At 43.0% G+C, this 20,724-nt stretch overlaps 1 protein-coding gene across 4 annotated transcripts in view; it reads right to left on the reverse strand.

Annotated features, from left to right (window-relative positions):
- Positions 1–20,724, reverse strand: part of PDSS2 (decaprenyl diphosphate synthase subunit 2) — a 308,361-nt gene that overhangs the window by 33,280 nt on the left and 254,357 nt on the right. For 2 of the 4 annotated variants that reach the window (XM_033234756.1, XM_033234758.1), the window contains exon 7: positions 5,044–5,076. In XM_033234756.1, coding sequence (XP_033090647.1) covers positions 5,044–5,076 — 33 coding nt within the window. Of the gene's footprint in view, positions 1–4,025; positions 4,321–5,043; positions 5,077–20,724 lie in introns of those variants that run through there. The other 2 variants (XM_033234757.1, XM_033234755.1) reach the window with 2 other exon arrangements.

The raw sequence follows: 20,724 nt of genomic DNA on the forward strand, positions 1-20,724 counted from the left end.
TCCCAGATTTAGAATGGGCTTAGGGAATAGAACAGCACTACTCTAAACTGCTCATTTTGTACTGAGGAAACTAACGAAAGACCAAAGAGATGAAGTGAACAATTTGGTTTGCATGTTTTCTCCCCTCCAAATATCATGTTGAAAAGTGACCTCCATTGTTGGAAGTGGGCCTAGTGGGAGGTGTTTGGGTCATGGGATTGGATCCCTCATGAATGGCTTAGCGCCATGCCCTTGGTGACAAGTGAGTTCTCACTCAGTGAGTCCATGCACAATCTGGTTGTTCAAAAGTGTGTGGCACCTCCCCTCTCTTGTCATGTGACATGCCCAATACCCTTTGCCATGCGCCATGATTCTAAGCTCACCAGAAGCATCACCAGAAGTAGATGTCAGCACTATGCTTCTCATATGCCTGCAGGACCATAAGCTAATTAAATCTCTTTTCTTTTTTATTTTTTTTGAGACAGGGTCTCACTCCCACTCCCGTTGCCCAGGCTGGCATACAGTGGTGCAATCACAGCTCACTGCAGCCTCAACTTCCTGGGGTCAGGTAATCCTCCACCTCAGGGTCCTGAGTAGCCAGGACTACAGGTGTGCACCACCATACCTAGCTATTTTTTTTATATTTTTAGGAGGGAGTGCAGTGACACAATCTCAGCTGACTGCAACCTCTGCCTCTCAGGCTCAAGCAATCCTCCCACCTCAGCCTCCTGAGTAGCTGGGACTATGAGTGTGCACCAACATATCTGGCTAATTTTTGTACTTTTTTAGAGACAGGATTTTGCCATATTGCCCAGGCTGGTCTTGAAGTCCTGAGCTCAAGTGCTCCTGCCTTGGCTTCCCAAGCCAGCCATATATTTGGCCACTATACCCAGCCATATATTTCTTTTCTTTTTTGTTTTTTTTTTAGACAGACTCTTGCTCTGTTGTCCAGGCTGGAGTGCAAAGACATGACCTTGGCTCATTGCAACCTGTGCCACTGGGGTTCATGCAATTCTCCTGCCTCAGCCTCCCGAGTAGCTGGGATTACAGGCACATGCCACCACACCCGGCTAATGTTTGTGTTTTTAGTATGGACGGGGTTTCACCATGTTGATCAGGCTGGTCTCAAACTCCTGACCTCAGGTGATCCACCCCCATGGCCTCCCAAAGTGCTGGGATTACAGATGTGAGCCACCGTGCCCGGTCCCAGCCAGGTATTTCTTTATTGCACTGCAAGAACAGACTAACACAGTGACTATTACCAGATTTTGCAGTGAGTTGGTGGCAGAGCCATTGCTTGGTCCAGGGGTGCTCTTATCTGTGCACCACATTTTTCTCTTTGCCATTTTCCAATGGAAATCTCTTCCATTGTCAAGTGCTTCTGTGATAAGAAACCCTAGAGGCATTCTTTGAGTCATAAAAAAAGCATCACCAGTCTGGGTAACAGCAAGACCTCGTTTCTAAAAATCATAATAATAAACAAATAAAAAAAAATAGCCGGGTGTGGTGACACATATCTGTAGTCCCAGTTACTCGGGAGTCTGAGGCAAGAGGATCATTTGAGCCCAGGAGTGGGAGGCTGCAGTAAGCTATGATTGTGCCACTGCACTCCAGCCTGAGTGACAGAGTGAAACCCTATCTCTAAAAAAAAAATAAAACAAAATAAACATCAGTGTTCAATTGTCACTCTTTTCCCTTACTCTTCCCCTTTTTTATTCATATGTTAGTTTTCTGTCACTACCACAGTAAAAATCCCAGTCTTTATCTTCAAACTAGTTTACTACAACTTTCCTAAGCAATCTTCTTAACCCTGCTGATATCTGCAAACTGTGTCAAACGCTTTCCTTTCCTCTCTGCCTTGAGACCCAATGCCCTATCCCTGATTTTCTCCTGCAGCAGGCTGCTTCTCCCCCACTTACTGCATGTGTTTTCTATTTTCTTACTCATGGCCTCTGTTCACTGGCTTACTTGCTCATTCACTTACTAAGTGTCAAGTACTGCGTTGGGTACCAGATATACAAAGAGAAAAAAGAAACTGTCTCTGCCCTCCAAGAGCTCACAGTCTAGGATCTGTCTCATAAATTGATCATTATAATATAACAGAGTAAGAGCAGTGACTGAGAAATGCATAGTGTATTGAGGAACTGAGGAAAGCACCTAACCCAGCCTGGGGAACCACAGAGGATTTGCCATAGGAGACAATCCTAAATTAAGCTTCATTGGATGAGCAGAGGGAGCCAGATAAAGAGGGCAGGGTATTCTAAGCAGAGGGGACAGCATGAGTGAAGGCGCAGAGAACAGAAGCAGTATGCTTTATGAAACTTGGTGCTGCTGCAGGACCGTGGGAGATGAAGCTGCAGGGTCTCTTTAGGGGAGAGATCACACAGCCCTGTATATGCCAACCCAGCAAGCTATGAATGTGCCAGATAGACAACATGGAGCAATGAAGGGTTTTGAGCTGGAGAGGGAAACTGACAGATTGGTGGTTTACATGGCCACTCTGGCTGGTAAAGATCTGTGGGGACAAAAGAGAGGCAGTGGAGAATGAGCAGTAGGTTTTTCAGTGGTTCAGATGAAGACTACGAACACGAGGAATGGAAGAGAGACCAAGAGGAAGAGTTGGAGTCAAGAAAATGTAGGCTATAAAACTGGTATGACTTGGTCATGGAACACGAGGTGGGGAGTAGGAGCGGTTTCTTACATGAGAAGTTTCTCACATGGTTGACTGGTGGAATGACAGTGCTAATCACAGGAGAGAAGATAAGAAAAAAGGCTCAGAGGTCTAGCACCAAGGACTGCAACCTTCCTAATGCAATATATGGACTCTGGGTGATAACGATGCACCAATGTAGACTCATCAATTTTTTTCTTTGAGACAGGGTCTCACTCTGTCACCCGGGCTGGAGTGCAGTAGTATGATCTCAGCTCACTGACCCGTCTGCTCCCAGGCTTAAGCAATCCTCCCACCTCAGCCTCCCAGGTAGCTGCAACCACAGGTGCTCATCACCATACCCAGCTAATTTTTACATTGTTTTGTACAGACAGGGTTTCGCCATGTTATCCAGGCTGGTCTTGAACTTCTGGGCTCAAGTGGTCCTCCCACCTCAGCCTCCCAAAATGCTGGGATTAGAGATATGAGCCAACGCACCTGGCCTTATACTCATCAATTAAACTCAACAAAACAATGTGCTGCTCTGGTGTGGGATGCTGATAGTGAGGGAGGCTGCATGTGTGTGGGGTTAGGGGCTATAGAAACTCTACTTTTCACTAACTTTTGCTGTCAACCTGAAACTGCTGTAAAATATGAAGTCATTAAACAACAGCAACAGAAAGGCCAGAGATGTCAGAAAAGATGTTTAGTTTAGTTTAAGATGCACTGGGCTCTTATGCCTATGGGAGACCCAACAGGGTAAGTCCACAGCCTGCGTTTGGGTATATGATGAGGCTCAAGTACACATCTAAGACAGAGTGACAAATATGGAAGCCCTTGGTTTAGAGGTGCTCCTATTATCTAGTTTTTCTTGAAGAAGGCGAAAGTATGTGAGGCAGATAAAAGGAGAGACTGTCCCAACATCCCTCATGGGAGGAAGAGAAAGGACTTGACAGCCTCTGAGACTCCAAAAGCTGCAGTCTTAGACCCCAGGGAAAGGCCCAGGGAAAAAGTCGTTCAAAGAAGAGGTAGTGAAGGAAAAAAAATCCTTTGCTGGGGAGAAAAGACCTCAGACAGACTCCAAAAAAGCCAGAGACCAAGTTCTTTGCTGCCCCTAGTAAATCTGTGAGAAAAGTTTCCCACACTCTCCCCAAAATGGCCCCCAAACCCCAAAACCAAAGTATCCCAGTCAACCTAAATTCAGTGATTCAAATGGAAGGAAACATCAGAGCTACCCAAAGAGCTTTTTAGAAGCTTTGCAACCTTCTCCAAGTGGGAGACCTGGACTTACAGATTTTTAAAAACCTCCATAGGTAATTCTGACATATGTTCCTGGGTATAAGAACCAGTGGTTCAAAGTAAATCTATTTTTTAATTGTCAAAAAAAAAAAAAAAAGAGAGAGAGAGACTTTATTTTCAGCAAGGAAAGGAGAGTAAAGGCGGGGGCCATGGGTGTGCCCCACTAGGCTGCCAGGAGAGTGCAAGGTTCCGGGTCAGCTCTGGAGAGGCCCTTGAGGGTTTTGGTTGTCCCATGGCAAACAGAACCCTTCCGGGTCGTGTTTCTCCTTCCCTGTCTTTGGAGTGCAGGTGTGCTCACATCCTGGATTGCTGCATAAATCAGATGGTTGACATGTTCTTTTAGCCAAGCAGCTGTACACATGCCATATACCTGCTAAATGTTCCATTTGTCCCTGAGGGGAAAACAGAACGTGATCTAAGTGTGTTCCTAGGCCTGTACTGATGCACTGAAATCTGACCTCCCGCAGCAGTTTTTAACCAGAGCTGTGTGTCAGAATTATCTGTGGAGACATTTTCAAACCACTCTAGCCTGCTCCTGTACCTCTCTCTCCATCAGGGGATTCTGTTCTTGGTGAAAGAGGGTCTGATGCGGTGGTACCTAGGCACGTGTGTTTTCAAAAGTTCCACAGGTGATGTGAGAACTCTTGCTTTTGGGAGTTCAAGTCTGTCCTGTAAGGTGCTTTCCAGGTATTATCTGATGGCCAAAAAGGTTGTCTTCCATCCACAGGCCATAGGCATCTTTCAACAACGGCTAGTGATTTTACTGTTTTATTTTTCCTCATCACACTTACTGACACTTGACATTACGTTATTTATTTAGCCCTTTATTTAGTTATCGATTTTCCCCACTAGAATTGTAAATATTCTGAAAGGAAAGACTTCATCTAGTTCACCGTTGTATTCTCAATACAATATCTGGAATGAAACAGGTACTCAATAATAAATAGACTTCTTGTTGAATGAACCTTATTCCATGTGCTATTGCCTGTTTCTTAACAGGAAATGTCCCTCAGTTCTCAGTGTGATAATTCTCTTTTGACCTTTCAAATATAAACGAAAACCAAACACCAAATTGAAATGTGTAAAATAGTACAGTATGTATAAAATTTGCCTACCTTAGCATAGTCCAATCTTCCTTTTTCTTGAGCCTACAAAAGAAGAGGGGAAAATTAATTTGTTACTTCTCTAAAAGTTTAGTGCTTCTATAATTTTTGTTCTCAAAGAATAGAACTCAGCTTCTCTTCCCCCTTTCCCTCTCTCGATTTAATATACATATTGAACTATATATTATAATCCATGTAAATTGCAAGCATATAGAAAAGTTAAATGAACAGTTCACTGAGTACGCATAGACATTCTATCTAGATCTGGCAGGAGTGGATGTCACAAGTCTTCACGTCACATGCTTCAGCACGTATCTTATACACATGCGGCATCTCATACGTCACCCCATGACCACAATCAAAATTAATGAACTCACAATAATGCCAGATCATCTAACACAAATCTATATTCAAATTTCTCCAACTTTTCCAAGAATATCTTGTATAGCTTTTTTCCGGCAAAACCAGAATTAATCAAGATTTACACATTGCATTCTGGTTTTTATGTCTCTTTTGTTGCCTTTTATTATTATTATAGTTTCTTCTTTTTTGCCTAGACTAGTCTCTCCCCATTTTTCACAGAATGAAAATAAAAGCCATTAGCTTATTTTCATAAAAACCATTGACTTTTTGAGAAGACAAGGATAGTTGTTTCATAAAATTCCTTTTTCTTCTTTCTTCATTGCATCATTTAACTTGTTTCTGTTTTGCTTGTAAACTGAAAGCTGGGTCTGGAGAAGCCTGCTAAGATTTAGATTAAACATTTTTGGCAAAAATACTTTATGTGGAAATATTACACACTCCATCAATTCAGGAGGCACAAAATGTCAGGCTGTTCCACTCTTAGTAATGCTCTAAATTTGGCTGGGTGTGGTGGCTCATGCCTGTAATCCCAACACTTTGGGAGGCCAAGGCAGGCAGATCACCTGAGGTCAGGAGTTTGAGACAGCCTGGCCAACATGGTGAAACCCCATCTCTACTAAAAATACAAAAATTAGCCAGGCGTGATGGCAGGTGCCTGTAATTCCAGCTACTCAGAAGGCCGAGGAGACAGAAAAATCGCTTGAACCCAGAAGGCAGAGACTGCAGTGGGCCAAGATTGCGCCACTGCGCTCCAGCCTGAGTGACAGAGCAAGACTCTGTCTCAAAAAGAAAAAAATCTTAACATAACAATCAGGGTTAGTTTTTGCTGGCAGGTCAATTTGTGTTCTACAGACGTCAGGATAAAATTTCTCCTGCCACATCTGCATAGAACAAGAGTCTTCCAACTTACAAATGGGTTAGATCTCTAGACCATTTTGCTCCTGAGTCCAAATTTACATTATACAGGTAATTAACATAGGCAGATTACTTCCATGAGAGAAAAAAAAAGTTCATAATATTGGTCCTAAAGCTGGGCACAATGGCTCACATGTGTAATCCCAGCACTTTGGGAGGCTGAGGCAAGAGGATCACTTGAGCCCAGGAGTTCAATACCAGTCCTGGCAACACAGTGAGACTCCATCTCCACAAAAAATAAAAAAATTAGCTGGGTGTGGTGGTATGTGCCTGTAGTCCTAGCTACTCAGGAGGCTGAGGTGAGAGGATTGTGTGAGCCTGGGGGGTTGAAGCTGTAGTGAGCCATAGTTGCACCACTACATTCCAACCTGGGTGACAGACTGAGATCCTGTCTCAAAAAAAAAAAAAAAAAAAAAATTGGTCCTGACCCTTCTTGCTGCTATAGAATCCTTTAAAAATTTATCTGAAGATGACTGCATTTTGTTTTTTTTTTCTTTTGGAGACAGAGTCTTGCTCTGTCCTCCAGGCTGGAGTGCAGTGGTGTATCTTGGCTCACTGCAAACTCTACTTCCCGGGTTCAAGCAATTCTCCTGTCTCAGCCTCCTCAGTAGCTGGGATTACAGGCACCCACCACCATGCCCAGCTAATTTTTGTATTTTTAGTAGAAACAAAGGTTTCACCATGTTGGCCAGGCTGGTCCCGAACTCCTGACCTCATGTGATCCACCCACCTCAGCTTCCCAACGTGCTGGGATTACAGGTGTGAACCACTGCGCCCAGCCCTCTTCTTATTTTCATAGTAAGAAACTTATAAGGGCCGGGCGCAGTGGCCCAAGCCTGTAAATCCAGCACTTTGGGAGGCCAAGACGGGCGGATCACAAGGTCAGGAGATCGAGACCATCCTGGCTAACACGGTGAAACCCCGTCTCTACTAAAAAATACAAAAAACTAGCCGGGTGAGGTGGCAGGCACCTGTAGTCCCAGCTACTCGGGAGGCTGAGGCAGGAGAATGGCATAAACCTGGGAGGTGGAGCTTGCAGTGAGCTGAGATCCGGCCACTGCATTCCAGCCTGGGTGACAGAGCGATTTGTCTCAAAAAAAAAAAAAAAAGAAACTTATAAAACACTGTTCACACGTAGCTGCTGTTGGCACCATCACAAACCACTCTAAAATTGTGATTAAACATTTTCATTGAAACAAAAGGCCTCTGCAACCAATCTACTATAAAAAAGAATAAGGTCTTCAGTCTGCTTTTCGAAGGTTTTTAGTGTTCTAGGATTTTCAGTGAACTAAGAGTTTGAACTTAGTACCAAGATGCATTGTACCAACAGGAATATGAGTGAGTTCTTAAAGAAATTTTTAAATCCAAGCTATTAGTCTCTCTGCTTAGGTATTTTATATTTATTTGTTTGTGTTTTTATGGGCATCTTTTCCCAAAATAGTTTTATCTACACTGAAAATCCCACCACAGTAACTTCTGCAGAAGTGGTAAGGAAACCCTGAACACATCTGTATCGCTCACTTATGACCTAGCTACTCACTTTGATATTGTCCAAATATGGACTGGCCTTGATCTTATGAATAGTCCACAGATGACTTGTGACCAAAATTTCAGCAGCAGCACTTTCCCAACATGCTTAGTCTTTCAGTTCTCAAACTCGCAGCTGACTCTTGAATTCATTTAGGTGAATGGACATTTGACATTGAGGCTGATCCTGTGCTCACAAGTTTTCCACTTTTTCCACTGGCCATCCTTTTCCTTGTCTCTTGCTGACTACTATGAATTGCTCAGGCGCAGCACTTTTCAAATGACACTAGGATATTTTGAAATATACATTTGGTCATAGCCCACTTTTCTGGCACACAACTCCTAAAATCTTCAGAAACTCGCCAAGTGATGCCTTTTTGTACGAGCTGACTGATGGCTGGAAACTCCTGACTTCAGGATGGGGACTGGTCATGGCAAAGACCAAGGCAGGATTAGAAGGTTTGAGCTTTCAGCCCACCCCCAAACTTCTGGGGAGGGGAGAGGGGCTGAAGGTTAAGTTAATCACCAATGGCCAATAGCTTAATCAATCATACCTATGCAATGAAGCTTCCATAAAAACCCAAAGAGACAGATTTTGGAGAACTTCTGGGGAGTTGAACACATGGAGGTTTCTATATAGTGGTGCACTGGAGAGGAAATGGAAACCCCACGCCCCTTCCCACATGTCTTAACTTATGCATCTACTCATCTGTGTCCTTTGTAATAGTCTTTAAATAAACTGGTAAGTATAAGTGTTTCTGTTCCAAAATTCACATAGCTATCAAAAAGAAAGTGTTTCCCTGAGTTCTGGGAGTTGCTCTAGCAAATTAACTGAACCCAAGGAAGTGGTCGTGGGATCCTCACTTTATAGCCGGTCATTATAGCCAGTCAATCAGAAGCACAGGTAACCTGGAGCTTGTGAATGGCATCTGAAGGCAGTGGTGGGGTAAGGGGTGGGTGCAGTCTTGAGCGCTCAACCTGTAGGATCTGATGCTATCTCCAGGTAGATAGTGTCAAAATATGGTATGTGCCTGTTGTCCCAGCTACTTGGGAGGCTGAGGTGAGAAGATTGCTTAAGGTCAGGAGTTTGAGGCTGCAGCGAGCTATGATTGTGCCTGTGAGTATCACTCCACTCCAGCCTAGGCAACAAAGTGAGACTCCCATTTCAAAAAAAAAAAAAAAAGCGTCGGAATAGAAGTAAGTTAGAGACACTCAGCTGGTGTCAGCTTGCTGAAGTGATCGCTTGCTTGTTGATGGGGAGAAATCCTCGCATGTTGGGTCACAGAAGTGTCCTGTGTTGACTATTGTTGAGACTGTATAAAACACTTTTGAGTGTGTTTTCTTCCACTCACAGAGGCACAAACTGGGAGTTCTAGAGAATTGTTCCTGTGGTCAAACAACTCAACCCTGAGCACATCTGTCATTTCCTCACTGTCAATGTTGCCTCTCTTCTAATCATCTCCTCTTCATGTTCTCTCAATATTCTCATCGTCCAGTGCTTATCATGTAGTGGTTAAGAGTGTCGAAAGTAGCATTTGTTTAAAGTTAGAAAGTTGAACTTCTGTAGTCGAAGACTGAAAGGCAAACCATGGAGAAACTATGACTGACAGTAACTTAGGGGTGGAATTTTCCTTTTGACTGCATTGAGCCACTTCTCACTCTGTCTCAAAAAAATTCAGCAGATAAGAAGACTGAATATAATGTTCTTTACTGATAAGGACATCTAGAGTAGGCCTATCACAAATTTCTGTAAAACCATTTTTCTTTTCTTTTTTTTTTTGAGACGGAGTCTCGCTCTGTCACCTGGGCTGGAGTGCAGTGGCCAGATCTCAGCTCACTGCAAGCTCCGCCTCCCGGGTTCACGCCATTCTCCTGCCTCAGCCTCCCGAGTAGCTGGGACTACAGGCACCCGCCACCTCGCCCGGCTAGTTTTTTGTATTTTTTTAGTAGAGACGGGGTTTCACCGTGTTAGCCAGGATGGTCTCGATCTCCTGACCTCGTGATCCGCCCGCCTCGGCCTCCCAAAGTGCTGGGATTACAGGCTTGAGCCACCGCGCCCGGCTTTTTTTTTTTTTTTTGAGACGGAGTTTCGTGCTGTCGCCCAGGCTGGAGTGCAGTGGCCGGATCTCAGCTCACTGCAAGCTCCGCCTCCCGGGTTTACGCCATTCTCCTGCCTTAGCCTCCCGAGTAGTTGGGACTTCAGGCGCCCGCCACCTCGCCCGGCTAGTTTTTTGTATTTTTTAGTAGAGACGGGGTTTCACCGTGTTAGCCAGGATGGTCTCGATCTCCTGACCTCGTGATCCGCCCGTCTGGACAGGCCGGGCGCGGTGGCTCAAGCCTGTAATCCCAGCACTTTGGGAGGCCGAGACGGGCGGATCACGAGGTCAGGAGATCGAGACCATCCTGGCTAACACGGTGAAACCCCGTCTCTACTAAAAATACAAAAAACTACCCGGGCGAGGTGGCAGGCGCCAGCTACTCGGGAAGCTGAGGCAAGGAGAATGGCGTAAAACCCGGGAGGCGGAGCTTGCAGTGAGCTGAGATCCGGCCACGGCACTCCAGCCCGGGCGACAGAGCAAGACTCCGTCTCAAAAAAAAAAAAAAAAAAAATTCTTCCCATCCCGTACTTTGTTTATAGACTAATCATCTTAGAAAATGCTAGTACTTTGAAGTACCTGTGCTTAATCACAACTTATTTTCAAACCTCAAACTCACTTTACTTTGTTTTCTTAGCTTGGCCACTACCCTGTCACCCAGTAGGGATACATTGTTGGGGATGACGGCAGAGAAACTCCATGGACATAATCTAGATCTGCTCAACACCGGCTCTACAATGTTTTGAAAGCTGAGAGAGTAGAAGCCTACATAAAATGACACCACCATTACCAGTCATTATAATCTGAACATGCAACTATTGATATGTCTCACCCAAATGTCCTTTTCATTTTGTCACAACAAACATTCTAGCTCTGTGAAATCATTTTACTCTTGATCACCTTAGCTTGCACATAAAAGTATCATTTTAGGAAAAAACTCTGGTAAATATTTAAACTTTTATAGGTATATAATACATATATTATATGTATGTGTGTATACACACACACACACACACACATATTTTCAGCTGATATATGGGTATAATATCTACATATGCCAAACGTACCTGACAATAGACATTCTGATATGATGTTTTCTCACAAAAAGCTTTAGAGCTTATAAAAATATAGTGACCAGGAATGGTGGCTCACGCATTCGGAGACCAAGGCAGGCAGATCACTTGAACACAAGAGTTTGAGATCAACTTGGGCAACATGGCAAGAAACCTGTCTCTACAAACAACAACAACAACAACAGCAAAAATCAGCCAGGCATGGTGGCGTACACCTGTAGTCCCAGCAACTTAGGAGGCTGAGGTGGGCAAATTGATTGAGTCCAGGAGGTCGAGGCTACAGTGAGCTGTGATTGCGCCACTGCACTCCAGCCTGGGTGACAGAATGAGACCCTGCCTCAAAAAATAAATTAATTAAAATATATCAAGTTAGATACAAATAAATGATGATTTAGATTCCTACATAAATATTTCTCATTAAACACTATCTTTATTCTTTTTGTAAAATAGTTAATTTGGGAGGAGTGATAGCTTCTATTATACCTCTTGGTTGCTCATTCATTTAACAAATATTCATTGAGCATCTACTATGAGTCAGGCACTGCTTAGGCACTACAGGCACAGGCATGAACAGAACAGATCAAAATGTGTGACCTCTTGAAATTTATCTTCTAGGAGGTTACAAAGTATTGTGATTGACTGATTGTTTGATTGGTTGATGAAACAGGGTCTTACTCTGTCACCCAGGCTCAGTGCAGTGCTGTAATCACAGTTCACTGCAGCCTCAACCTCTCATATTCAAGCGATCCTCCTGCCTCAGCCTCCTAAGTAGCTGGGGCTACAGTTATGTACCACCACGCCTGGTTAATTTTTAATTTGTTATAGGGACGGGGTCTCACTATGTTGCTCAGGCTGGTCTCAAACTCCTGGATGCAAGTGATCATCCTGCCTTGGCCTCCCAAAGTGCTGGGATTACAGGCGTGAGCCACTGCACCTAGCTATACAATACTGTTTTAGACATGCTTCGCCTATAATCTCCCAAGCTCCATGAAAGCAGGGAAATTTTCTCTTGCTCACAACTGTATCCCAAGTTGAGATCACTGTCTGAGTGAATGAATAAATGGATGAAGCTTTTCTTTATATGTACTGGTTATGTACTATTTAGGAAATTTTATGACAGGAAAAACGAATTTTACTTACTCCTAGTTCTAGGAAAGCAGGATGTTTTTGGTTGTGAGCTAGTATGTAGGTAATGTAGAGCCCTTAGCTGATGTCTTATACATAATTTTTTACCCATATTGAACAATGGCATATTTTCATTTTCTCACCCACCTTCTATTTATAAATAAAGAAGGGAATCTAAGCTTCCATCTGTAGAAAACAAATTCAACAATTTCATGAAAATTAAACAACAGGCTGGGCGCAGTGGCTCACGCCTGTAATCCCAGCTCTCAGGGAGGCAGAGGCGGGAGGATAGCTTGAGCCCAGGAGTTCGAGACCTGCCTGGGTAATACAGCGAGACCCCGTTCTCCACAAAAAGGAAAAAAAAAAAAAAAAAAAAAAAAAAAAAAAAAAGAAAATTAAATAACAAAAGGCTAGGACAGAGAAGAATTAGTATAATTAAGTGCTTCAAACATAAAAGCAATGCGTCTAACATAGATCTCCAGAGAGATTTCAAGACATACACCTCAAAATTTCAGGTATTAAAGGCCTTGTCTACTGATTACAGCAAGAGGTCTAAGATCTTAATTGTGAACACTTCAAGAGGCATTGTGACCTGGGAAGATGGATGTTGGGAGCCAGAAAATATGGTTTCTAGTCCTTTATTGGTTAATACCTTGAATAATTTTTACATTTTCATATAGGCCTTCATTTCTTGATCTGTAGAGCATCAGACCAGACCAGAACTTCCTAGATGCTGGGCTCTCACAAATGCTGGGCTGGATGTATTGGAATCACCTGGGTAGCTTGTGAAAAATGCATATTCTCCATAGCCTACCCCTGAGATTCTGATTTGTTTGCAGATCATTGGTCTGGCCTATATCTAATGTCTTTTTCAATTTGTGCTTCTATGTGCATCAGGGTTTACTTAAAAGGCTGAAAGAGAACAACTATGTAAACTTCATAAGTCTCAAGGAGAATGGAGTACTGCAATTTTTCCCTTTTTGTTCTGACATCTGCCACTTCTCATGTGTATTTCTAGCAGAGCAAGATATTATTATTATTATTATTAAGATGGAGTCTCACTCTGTTCCCCAGGCTGGAGTAGAATGGCATGATTTTGGCTCACTGCAACCTCCGCCTCCCGGGTTCAAGCGATTCTCCTACCTTAGCCTCCTTAGTAGCTAGGATTATAGGTGCCCACCACCATGCCTGGATAATTTTTGTGTTTTTAGTAGCAATGGGGTTTTGTCATGTTAGCCAGGGTAGTCTCGAACTCCTGACCTCAGGTGATCCACCCACCTCAGCCTCCCAAAGTGCTGGGATTACAGGCGTGAGCCACCGCGGCCAGCCAGAGCAAGATATTATTAAGATAACTTTCTCATAGGGGCCCAAAATAGGCTGATATAAAATAAATGGAATCTATATTTCAACAGCCAGCAGTCCTGAACCTCTTCCTGCCACACTGTTCGTCCCCAGAAGCTGCTGTAAATTCTACCATACACAGCAATTCCCTGAGGGCTTCATTACCAGGGTCTTTAAAAGGGATTCACTCATCTTTTTGCCTCCTGTAGGTGTGCTTCTTGTCAATCCAGGTCAAGAGAAAAGAAAGTAATTTTTTCCCAATCTTTAGCAGTTCACAGAGAATGTGTGGTTTGAACCTTGTTTTATCTTTTAAAAATGTGAAAATAGACAAGATAGTGTGCCTGTGCTCATGACACTGGAGGTCTCCTTGGACAGCTACAGTGAACACTGTAAAACAATATTCCATACAAAAGCAAAAAATAAAAAATAAAAAAGCCAGCATTATGATTGAGAGGATGCACAAAGGAATTAATTCCAAAGGTTTATATACTACTCTCTGCAGACTAAAGGCAGACAGATTCCCTGTTGGTAAGTAATGGATGTACAATGTGGTCTTTTACTTTAAGAAACAAACGTTTTTTTATAAGTCAGGTAACAAAGAAGGATTGGATGACATAAATGAACTGTTTCCAATTTCTAACTACTGTTATCTGGACTTGAAACCTGGATATGGGGACACCTTTTTCTAAAAGCAGAAAACTAATATTCCACATCAGGGAGTTCAGAAATTGCTAGAGACTAATCATCTCTACTTATCGGGTTATTCTTCCCAAATGTTACAGGCTATATTTTAGAATAACTGTCATTTTTAAAGATTTTCTTTTTAAATCTTTTTAAAACTTCAAGGAAAACTTCCCCCACAAACTTTTTTTTTTTTTTTTTGAGACGTAGTTTCCCTCTGTCACCCAGGCTAGAGTGCAGTGGCGTGGTCTCGGCTCACTGCAAGCTCTGCCTCCTGGGTTTAAGTGATTCTCCTGCGTCAGCCTCCCAAGTAGCTGGGATTACAGGCACCTGCCACCACACCCGGCTAATTTTTTGTATTTTTAGTAGAGACAGGGTTTCACTATGTTGGCCACCTGGTTGCAAACTCCTGACCTCGTGATCCGCCCGCCTCAGCCTCCCAAAGCGCTGGGATTACATGGAAAGAGCCACCACACTCGGCTCCCACAAACTTTTTGGTTGAAAGAATACAGTGAACACTCTTGCCCTCCACTTAGACTCACCAGTTGCTAACACCTTACCACTTCTGTTTTCCCTCTTTCTCTCCATGACCATTTATTATTTGAGAGTAAGTTTTAGAAATCACGATGTTCACCCCTAGATACTTCAGCATTTGTCCCTAAGAACACTGACATTTACTATAATAATTATTTATTTGTTTGTCTGACAGAGTCTCCCTCTGTTGCCCAGGCTAGAGTGCAGTGGCACAATCATGGTCCACTGTAGCCTTGACCTGGACTCAAGAGATTCTCTAGCCTCAGCCTCTTGAATAGTTGGGATTACAGGTACATGCCACCACACCTGGCTACTTTTAAAAGTTTTTAGTAGGGATGGGGATCTTGCTATGTTGTCTGGGAGGGTCTTGAATTCCTGGCCTCAAGCAATCCTCCCACATTGGCCTCCGAAAGTGCTGGGATTACAGGCATGAGCCACCACACCCAGCCCTATAATGTTATTTAAAATACAGTTCAGGCTGGCCATCTCTGAAAAAAACACAAAAACAAAAACAAACAAACAACAACAAAAACAACAACAACAAAAAACAGTATGGGGATAACAGAAAGAAGGGTCACAAATCAGAAATCTACTATATCTGCTAGCCCTGAAGTTAGAGCAGCCCACTGAGTATTGGTTTGGTAGAAGCTGCTGCTGGGCTGTCTAGTTACAGAGCTGGAAAGACAGCAGAATATAAAGGAACAAGGCAGGCCTTTTCTCTGCTATCTTGGTCATTCTCTTTTTTTTTTTTTTTTTGAGACAGAGTCTTGCTCTGTCGCCCGGGCTGGAGTGCAGTGGCCGGATCTCAGCTCACTGCAAGCTCCGCCTCCCGGGTTTACGCCATTCTCCTGCCTCAGCCTCCCGAGTAGCTGGGACTACAGGCGCCCGCCACCTCGCCCGGCTAGTTTTTTTTTTGTATTTTTTAGTAGAGACGGGGTTTCACCGTGTTAGCCAGGATGGTCTCAATCTCCTGACCTCGTGATCCGCCCGTCTCGGCCTCCCAAAGTGCTGGGATTACAGGCTTGAGCCACCGCGCCCGGCCCCAAACATGAAATTTTAAATCGCACAGTGTGACCAGGAAAAAAAATCTACTCAGGTCTCAGAAAGGCCATGAGTAAAGAAATCAGGCTAACAGTAGAATTTAGTTGCTTCCTCCAGCAGCAAGTTCCCAAGGCAATGGTCATCAACCTTGATGGAGTACTTCAAACTCACCATGTCAAGAAACTAAGTTAAACCAGTCTTTCCACTTAACTTTCCTATTTCTATTAATGGCTTAATTTTTTCTGTTATCCTAGTCCAAAACCCTTGTTTTAGCCCCTGACTCTCCCTCCCCAGTCCACACCTGTTAGCCTCTCCCTATCAGATCAGTTTTCTAGTCCTACACATTTTCTCTGAAGTGAGTTTTACGTTTAACCTCCTTATCTTCCCATTCTCATTGCCAACAATCTGATTAGGCTTTTCTCTTGCACTTATCAATGGGTTTTCAAAAACTTACTAATTGATCTCTTTGCTTTTAGTATCTTTTAGTACCTTTCATCCTGTATAATATAGCCAGATTTACCTCCCTCACAGCTCAGACCTTGATAATATCTGGCTCAAAAACTTTAAATGTCTGCTTCATGACTTCATCATCAAGTTGATTTTCCATAGGCAAACATTCCTTTGCCCGTCTTTAAAAAATTTAGGTAAAATTTATATAACACAAAATTAATCATTTTAACCGTTTAAAAAAGTATAATTCAGTGGCATTTAGTACATTCACAATGTTGTGCAATCATCACCACTAACAAGTTCCAAACATTTTTATTACCCCAGAAGGAAACCTGTACCTATTACACAGTCTCTCCCCCTTCCCCTTTCCCCAATCCCAGGCAACCACCAGTCTTTTTTCTGTCTCTATGATTTGCCTACTCTGGATGTTTCACATAAATGGAATCATATGATAGGTGGCCTTTTGCATCTGGCTTCTTTCACTTATTATAATTTTTTTTTTTTTTTTGAGACAGAGACTCACTCTGTCCCCAGGCTGGAGTGCAGTGGCACGATCTTGGCTCACTGCAACCTCCGCCTCCCAGGTTCAAGCAATTCTCCTGCCTCAGCCTCCCGAGTAGCTGGGACTACGGGTACCCATTACCACGCCTAGCTAATTTTTGTATTTTTAGTAGAGACGGGGTTTCACCATGTTGACCAGGATGGTCTCGATCTCCTGACCTTGTGATCTGCCCGCCTCGGCCTCCCAAAGTGCTGGGATTACAGGTGTGAGCCACCACACCCAGCTTATAATATAACGTTTTAAAGGCCCATGAATGTTACAGCATGTATCAATACCTCATTGCTTTCCGTGGCTGAGTAATATTCCATTGTATGGGTACACCACATTTTGTTTATCCATTTATCAGTTGATGGACACTGGGTTATTTCTACCCTTTGGATATTGTAAATATTGCTGATCTGAACATTCATGTACATATTTTTATATAAGCCACTCTTTTAAATATAGTTATTAGTATTTCAGAGCAATTCTTCACCTGTCACTGATATCGCCCTATGTTTTTCACATTCCATCCAAATTAAAACACTTTTTTTTCTTGGACTACACTGCATGCCTGCATATGTATCACTTTTTCACAGTTTCCTTTGCCTAGGAAGCCCCCCATTCTCATCTTTGCTATCAAATCTTCTTTAAGGACTATCTCACATATTATTATTATTATTATTATTATTTTTTTTTTTTTTTTTGAGACGGAGTCTTGCTCTGTCGCCCGGTCTGGAGTGCAGTGGCCGGATCTCAGCTCACTGCAAGCTCCGCCTCCCGGGTTCACGCCATTCTCCTGCCTCAGCCTCCCGAGTAGCTGGGACCACAGGCGCCCGCCACCTCGCCCGGCTAGTTTTTTGTATTTTTAGTAGAGACGGGGTTTCACCGTGTTAGCCAGGATGGTCTCGATCTCCTGACCTCGTGATCCGCCCGTCTCGGCCTCCCAAAGTGCTGGGATTACAGGCTTGAGCCACCGCGCCCGGCAAGACTATCTCACATATTATTAATACTGACTTCATAAACCTCTTTCTTGACTTTTCCAACTGAATTTCAATTGTCTTTCCTCTATGCTCCCCAAGTGGCATGAATTACAGTATTCCTTACATTTATATATTTATGTATTTCTCTTATCCCCTCTCTACAAGACCATAGACAACCTTTAGGCAACTTATTGCTGTATCTCCTGTAGTCAAGCACTTTATTTCCTTAAGTGCAACAGAAAGTCTTAAGAAATATTTTATTTTAGGAGATATCTAGAGCCATTTCATAGTATTTGTGGTCATGCATATAGTCCTTTCAAATGCCTACACTGTATGCCTTCTATGATAGAGGATGATATTAATATTATTCCTCTTGAAACCACTAAAAATGCCTTAAAGAACTAGAAGAGTATCACACGTGGTATTAATGAAGAATCTGCATGTGCATTTTCTCTTTTGTTTAAGAATATGCATGTGTTATTTTCACGCACACCAGTCTTACCTAGCAGTTTTTGTTTTACTTTCTGAATAAGGAGTAATAGTAAGCTATCTAGGGACAAGTGAGTTACAGCTTAGCAATGGTAATTTGTAGTACACTTAAGGTATTTTATGGCTGGTTATGACAGTGTCAGAATGTCACAAGCCCAAGTGACATTTCAGTACTATTAGGAATAGCCAAGAAAATCTAACCATAATTCTTATTTCTTCAGGTGACTTATAATGGCAGCAGAAAACTAGAAGGATCATTAAAAATAAAGCTTGCTGACATGCAATAGCCCCTGGACTCCCTGAGAGAGTCAGAGCTCTGTGGTGCTCTGAAGGATTCTACTTTCTTTTCTTAGGAATCAAAATGAGATAACTGAGTAATGACTTCACCTCCCCAGGGTGAATAACCCATTCACTAACAGTATTTTTTCCTGATCATTATTTTTCAGCAGTTACAAATTTAAATTTAAAATTAAGGCAAGGAGAGAGCTGTAGAATTTAGTATGGAGAAAAAGCTCAGCAAATGTTTTTCAGCTGTTTCCGGTCTTAACTGACTTTTGTGAAAGAGTGTGGTTGTGTGCATGTGTGTCAACATGCACATGCATCCATAGGCCTACAGTTGTGATGGAAGAGGGCCAGTTAATCCTAAGATTTTTCAGGAGAAAGGAGTTGCTGGAGAAGAGGTGGTACAGCCTGATAAGGAAAATTCCAGAGGTGCCCTTGCTCCTAGCTTCACAATGGTGCTGAACGGGCACTGGGAGTATGTCACCTCCCGGCTTCCTTGTCTAGTCAATAATTCTCACTCTTTCCAAGCAGGAAATCAAAAGGGCAGATAAGACACAAACAGGCCTGGGCAGAGTAAAGAAGTAATTTTAAATGTGGTAATAAAAAAATCACAGGTGACTTCCATCACTGAGAGCAAGATTTCTCTATTTCTCAGTGTTAAAACTTGTATAAGTTTCTTTTTTTTTTTTTTTGAGAGAGTCTCACTCTGTCACCCAGGCTGGAGTGCACTGGTGCGAACTTGGCTCACTGCAACCTCTGCCTCCTGGGCTCAAGTGATTCTCCTGTCTCAGCCTCCTGAGTAGCTGGGATTACAGGCATGCGCCACCATGCCCCGCTATTTTATATATATATATATATATATTTTTGAGATGGAGTCTTGCTCTGTCGCCCGGGCTGGAGTGCAGTGGCCGGATCTCAGCTCACTGCAAGCTCCGCCTCCCGGGTTCACGCCATTCTCCTGCCTCAGCCTCCCGAGTAGCTGGGACTACAGGCGCCCGCCACCTCGCCCGGCTAGTTTTTTGTATTTTTAGTAGAGACGGGGTTTCATCGGGTTAGCCAGGATGGTCTTGATCTCCTGACCTCATGATCCGCCCGTCTCGGCCTCCCAAAGTGCTGGGATTACAGGCTTGAGCCACCGCGCCCGGCCTATTTTTTATATTTTTATTAGAGAACAGGTTTCACCATGTTGGACAGGCTGGTCTGGAACTGCTGACCTCAAGTGATCCACCCACCTCAGCCTCCCAAAGTGCTGGGATTACAGGCGAGAGCCACCATTCGCAGCCTGTTTCTAATAGAGATAAATATTTCTCTTATAACACATCTCGTCTAAGAGACCTATTTCTTAGATTTATTTGAGAGCTGAAAGGGACTTTGGAAAAGATCTAGTTTAAGGCCATCAATTTACAGAAAAGAATAATGAGGATATGAGAGAATGTGATTAAGTTTACATAGATGCTAGCAGAGTCCAAATTAGAATCTAGACCAGGACTATCCAATCTTTTTGCTTCCCTGGACCACACTGGAAGAAGAATTGTCTTGGGCCACACATAAAACACATAAACACTAATGGTAGGTGAGAGCTAAAAAAAAAAAAATTGCAAAAAAACCTTCATAATGTTTTAAGAAAGTTTACGAATTTGTGTTGGGCCACTTTCAAAGCTGCTCTGGGCTGCATGTGGCCCACAAGGGCTGGACAATCTTGATCTAGACCTTCCAAATCCTGGTCTTCTGTGAGCCATTTCTGTTATACCAACTTAACTGTATTTAACAAAACTGGTCTGCCACCAGTTTCACCCTGCAAGACCACACCACACTCACTTTTTGACAAATATTAATTGGGTAATTACTCCAAGTAAGCCACTGCGGCAGGTACTATGGGTAATTCAAAGATGAATTTGCTAGTATCGTTAAGGATCTTGCAATCAAATTCAAAACTGAAGGAGAGGACTGTGGGGGAGGGAAGGAAAGGATCACAAAGATATCCAGGAGGGTAAATAACATGAAAAAATCAGAAAGAGAACTAATTTCAGGATTAATAAGCAACCTCCTTGAGATTTAGGGTGGAATGTCCCTCCTAGGTGTTATGCAAATTGTGTTTCCTCTCTCTGACCAGGAGGCAACAAGATCATTATCTTATAAAGCTTTAAATAAACATGAACATTACAATTTAGAAGATTAAAAATAAACTCAGTAAAGTGTCTTTTGTGCGTGCGTGTGTGTGTGTGTGTGTGTGTGTGTGTGTGTGTGAGACA

The sequence above is a fragment of the Trachypithecus francoisi genome, unplaced genomic scaffold (genome assembly GCF_009764315.1).
Source record: "Trachypithecus francoisi isolate TF-2019V2 unplaced genomic scaffold, Tfra_2.0 Lachesis_group15, whole genome shotgun sequence".
NCBI lineage: Eukaryota > Metazoa > Chordata > Mammalia > Primates > Cercopithecidae > Trachypithecus > Trachypithecus francoisi.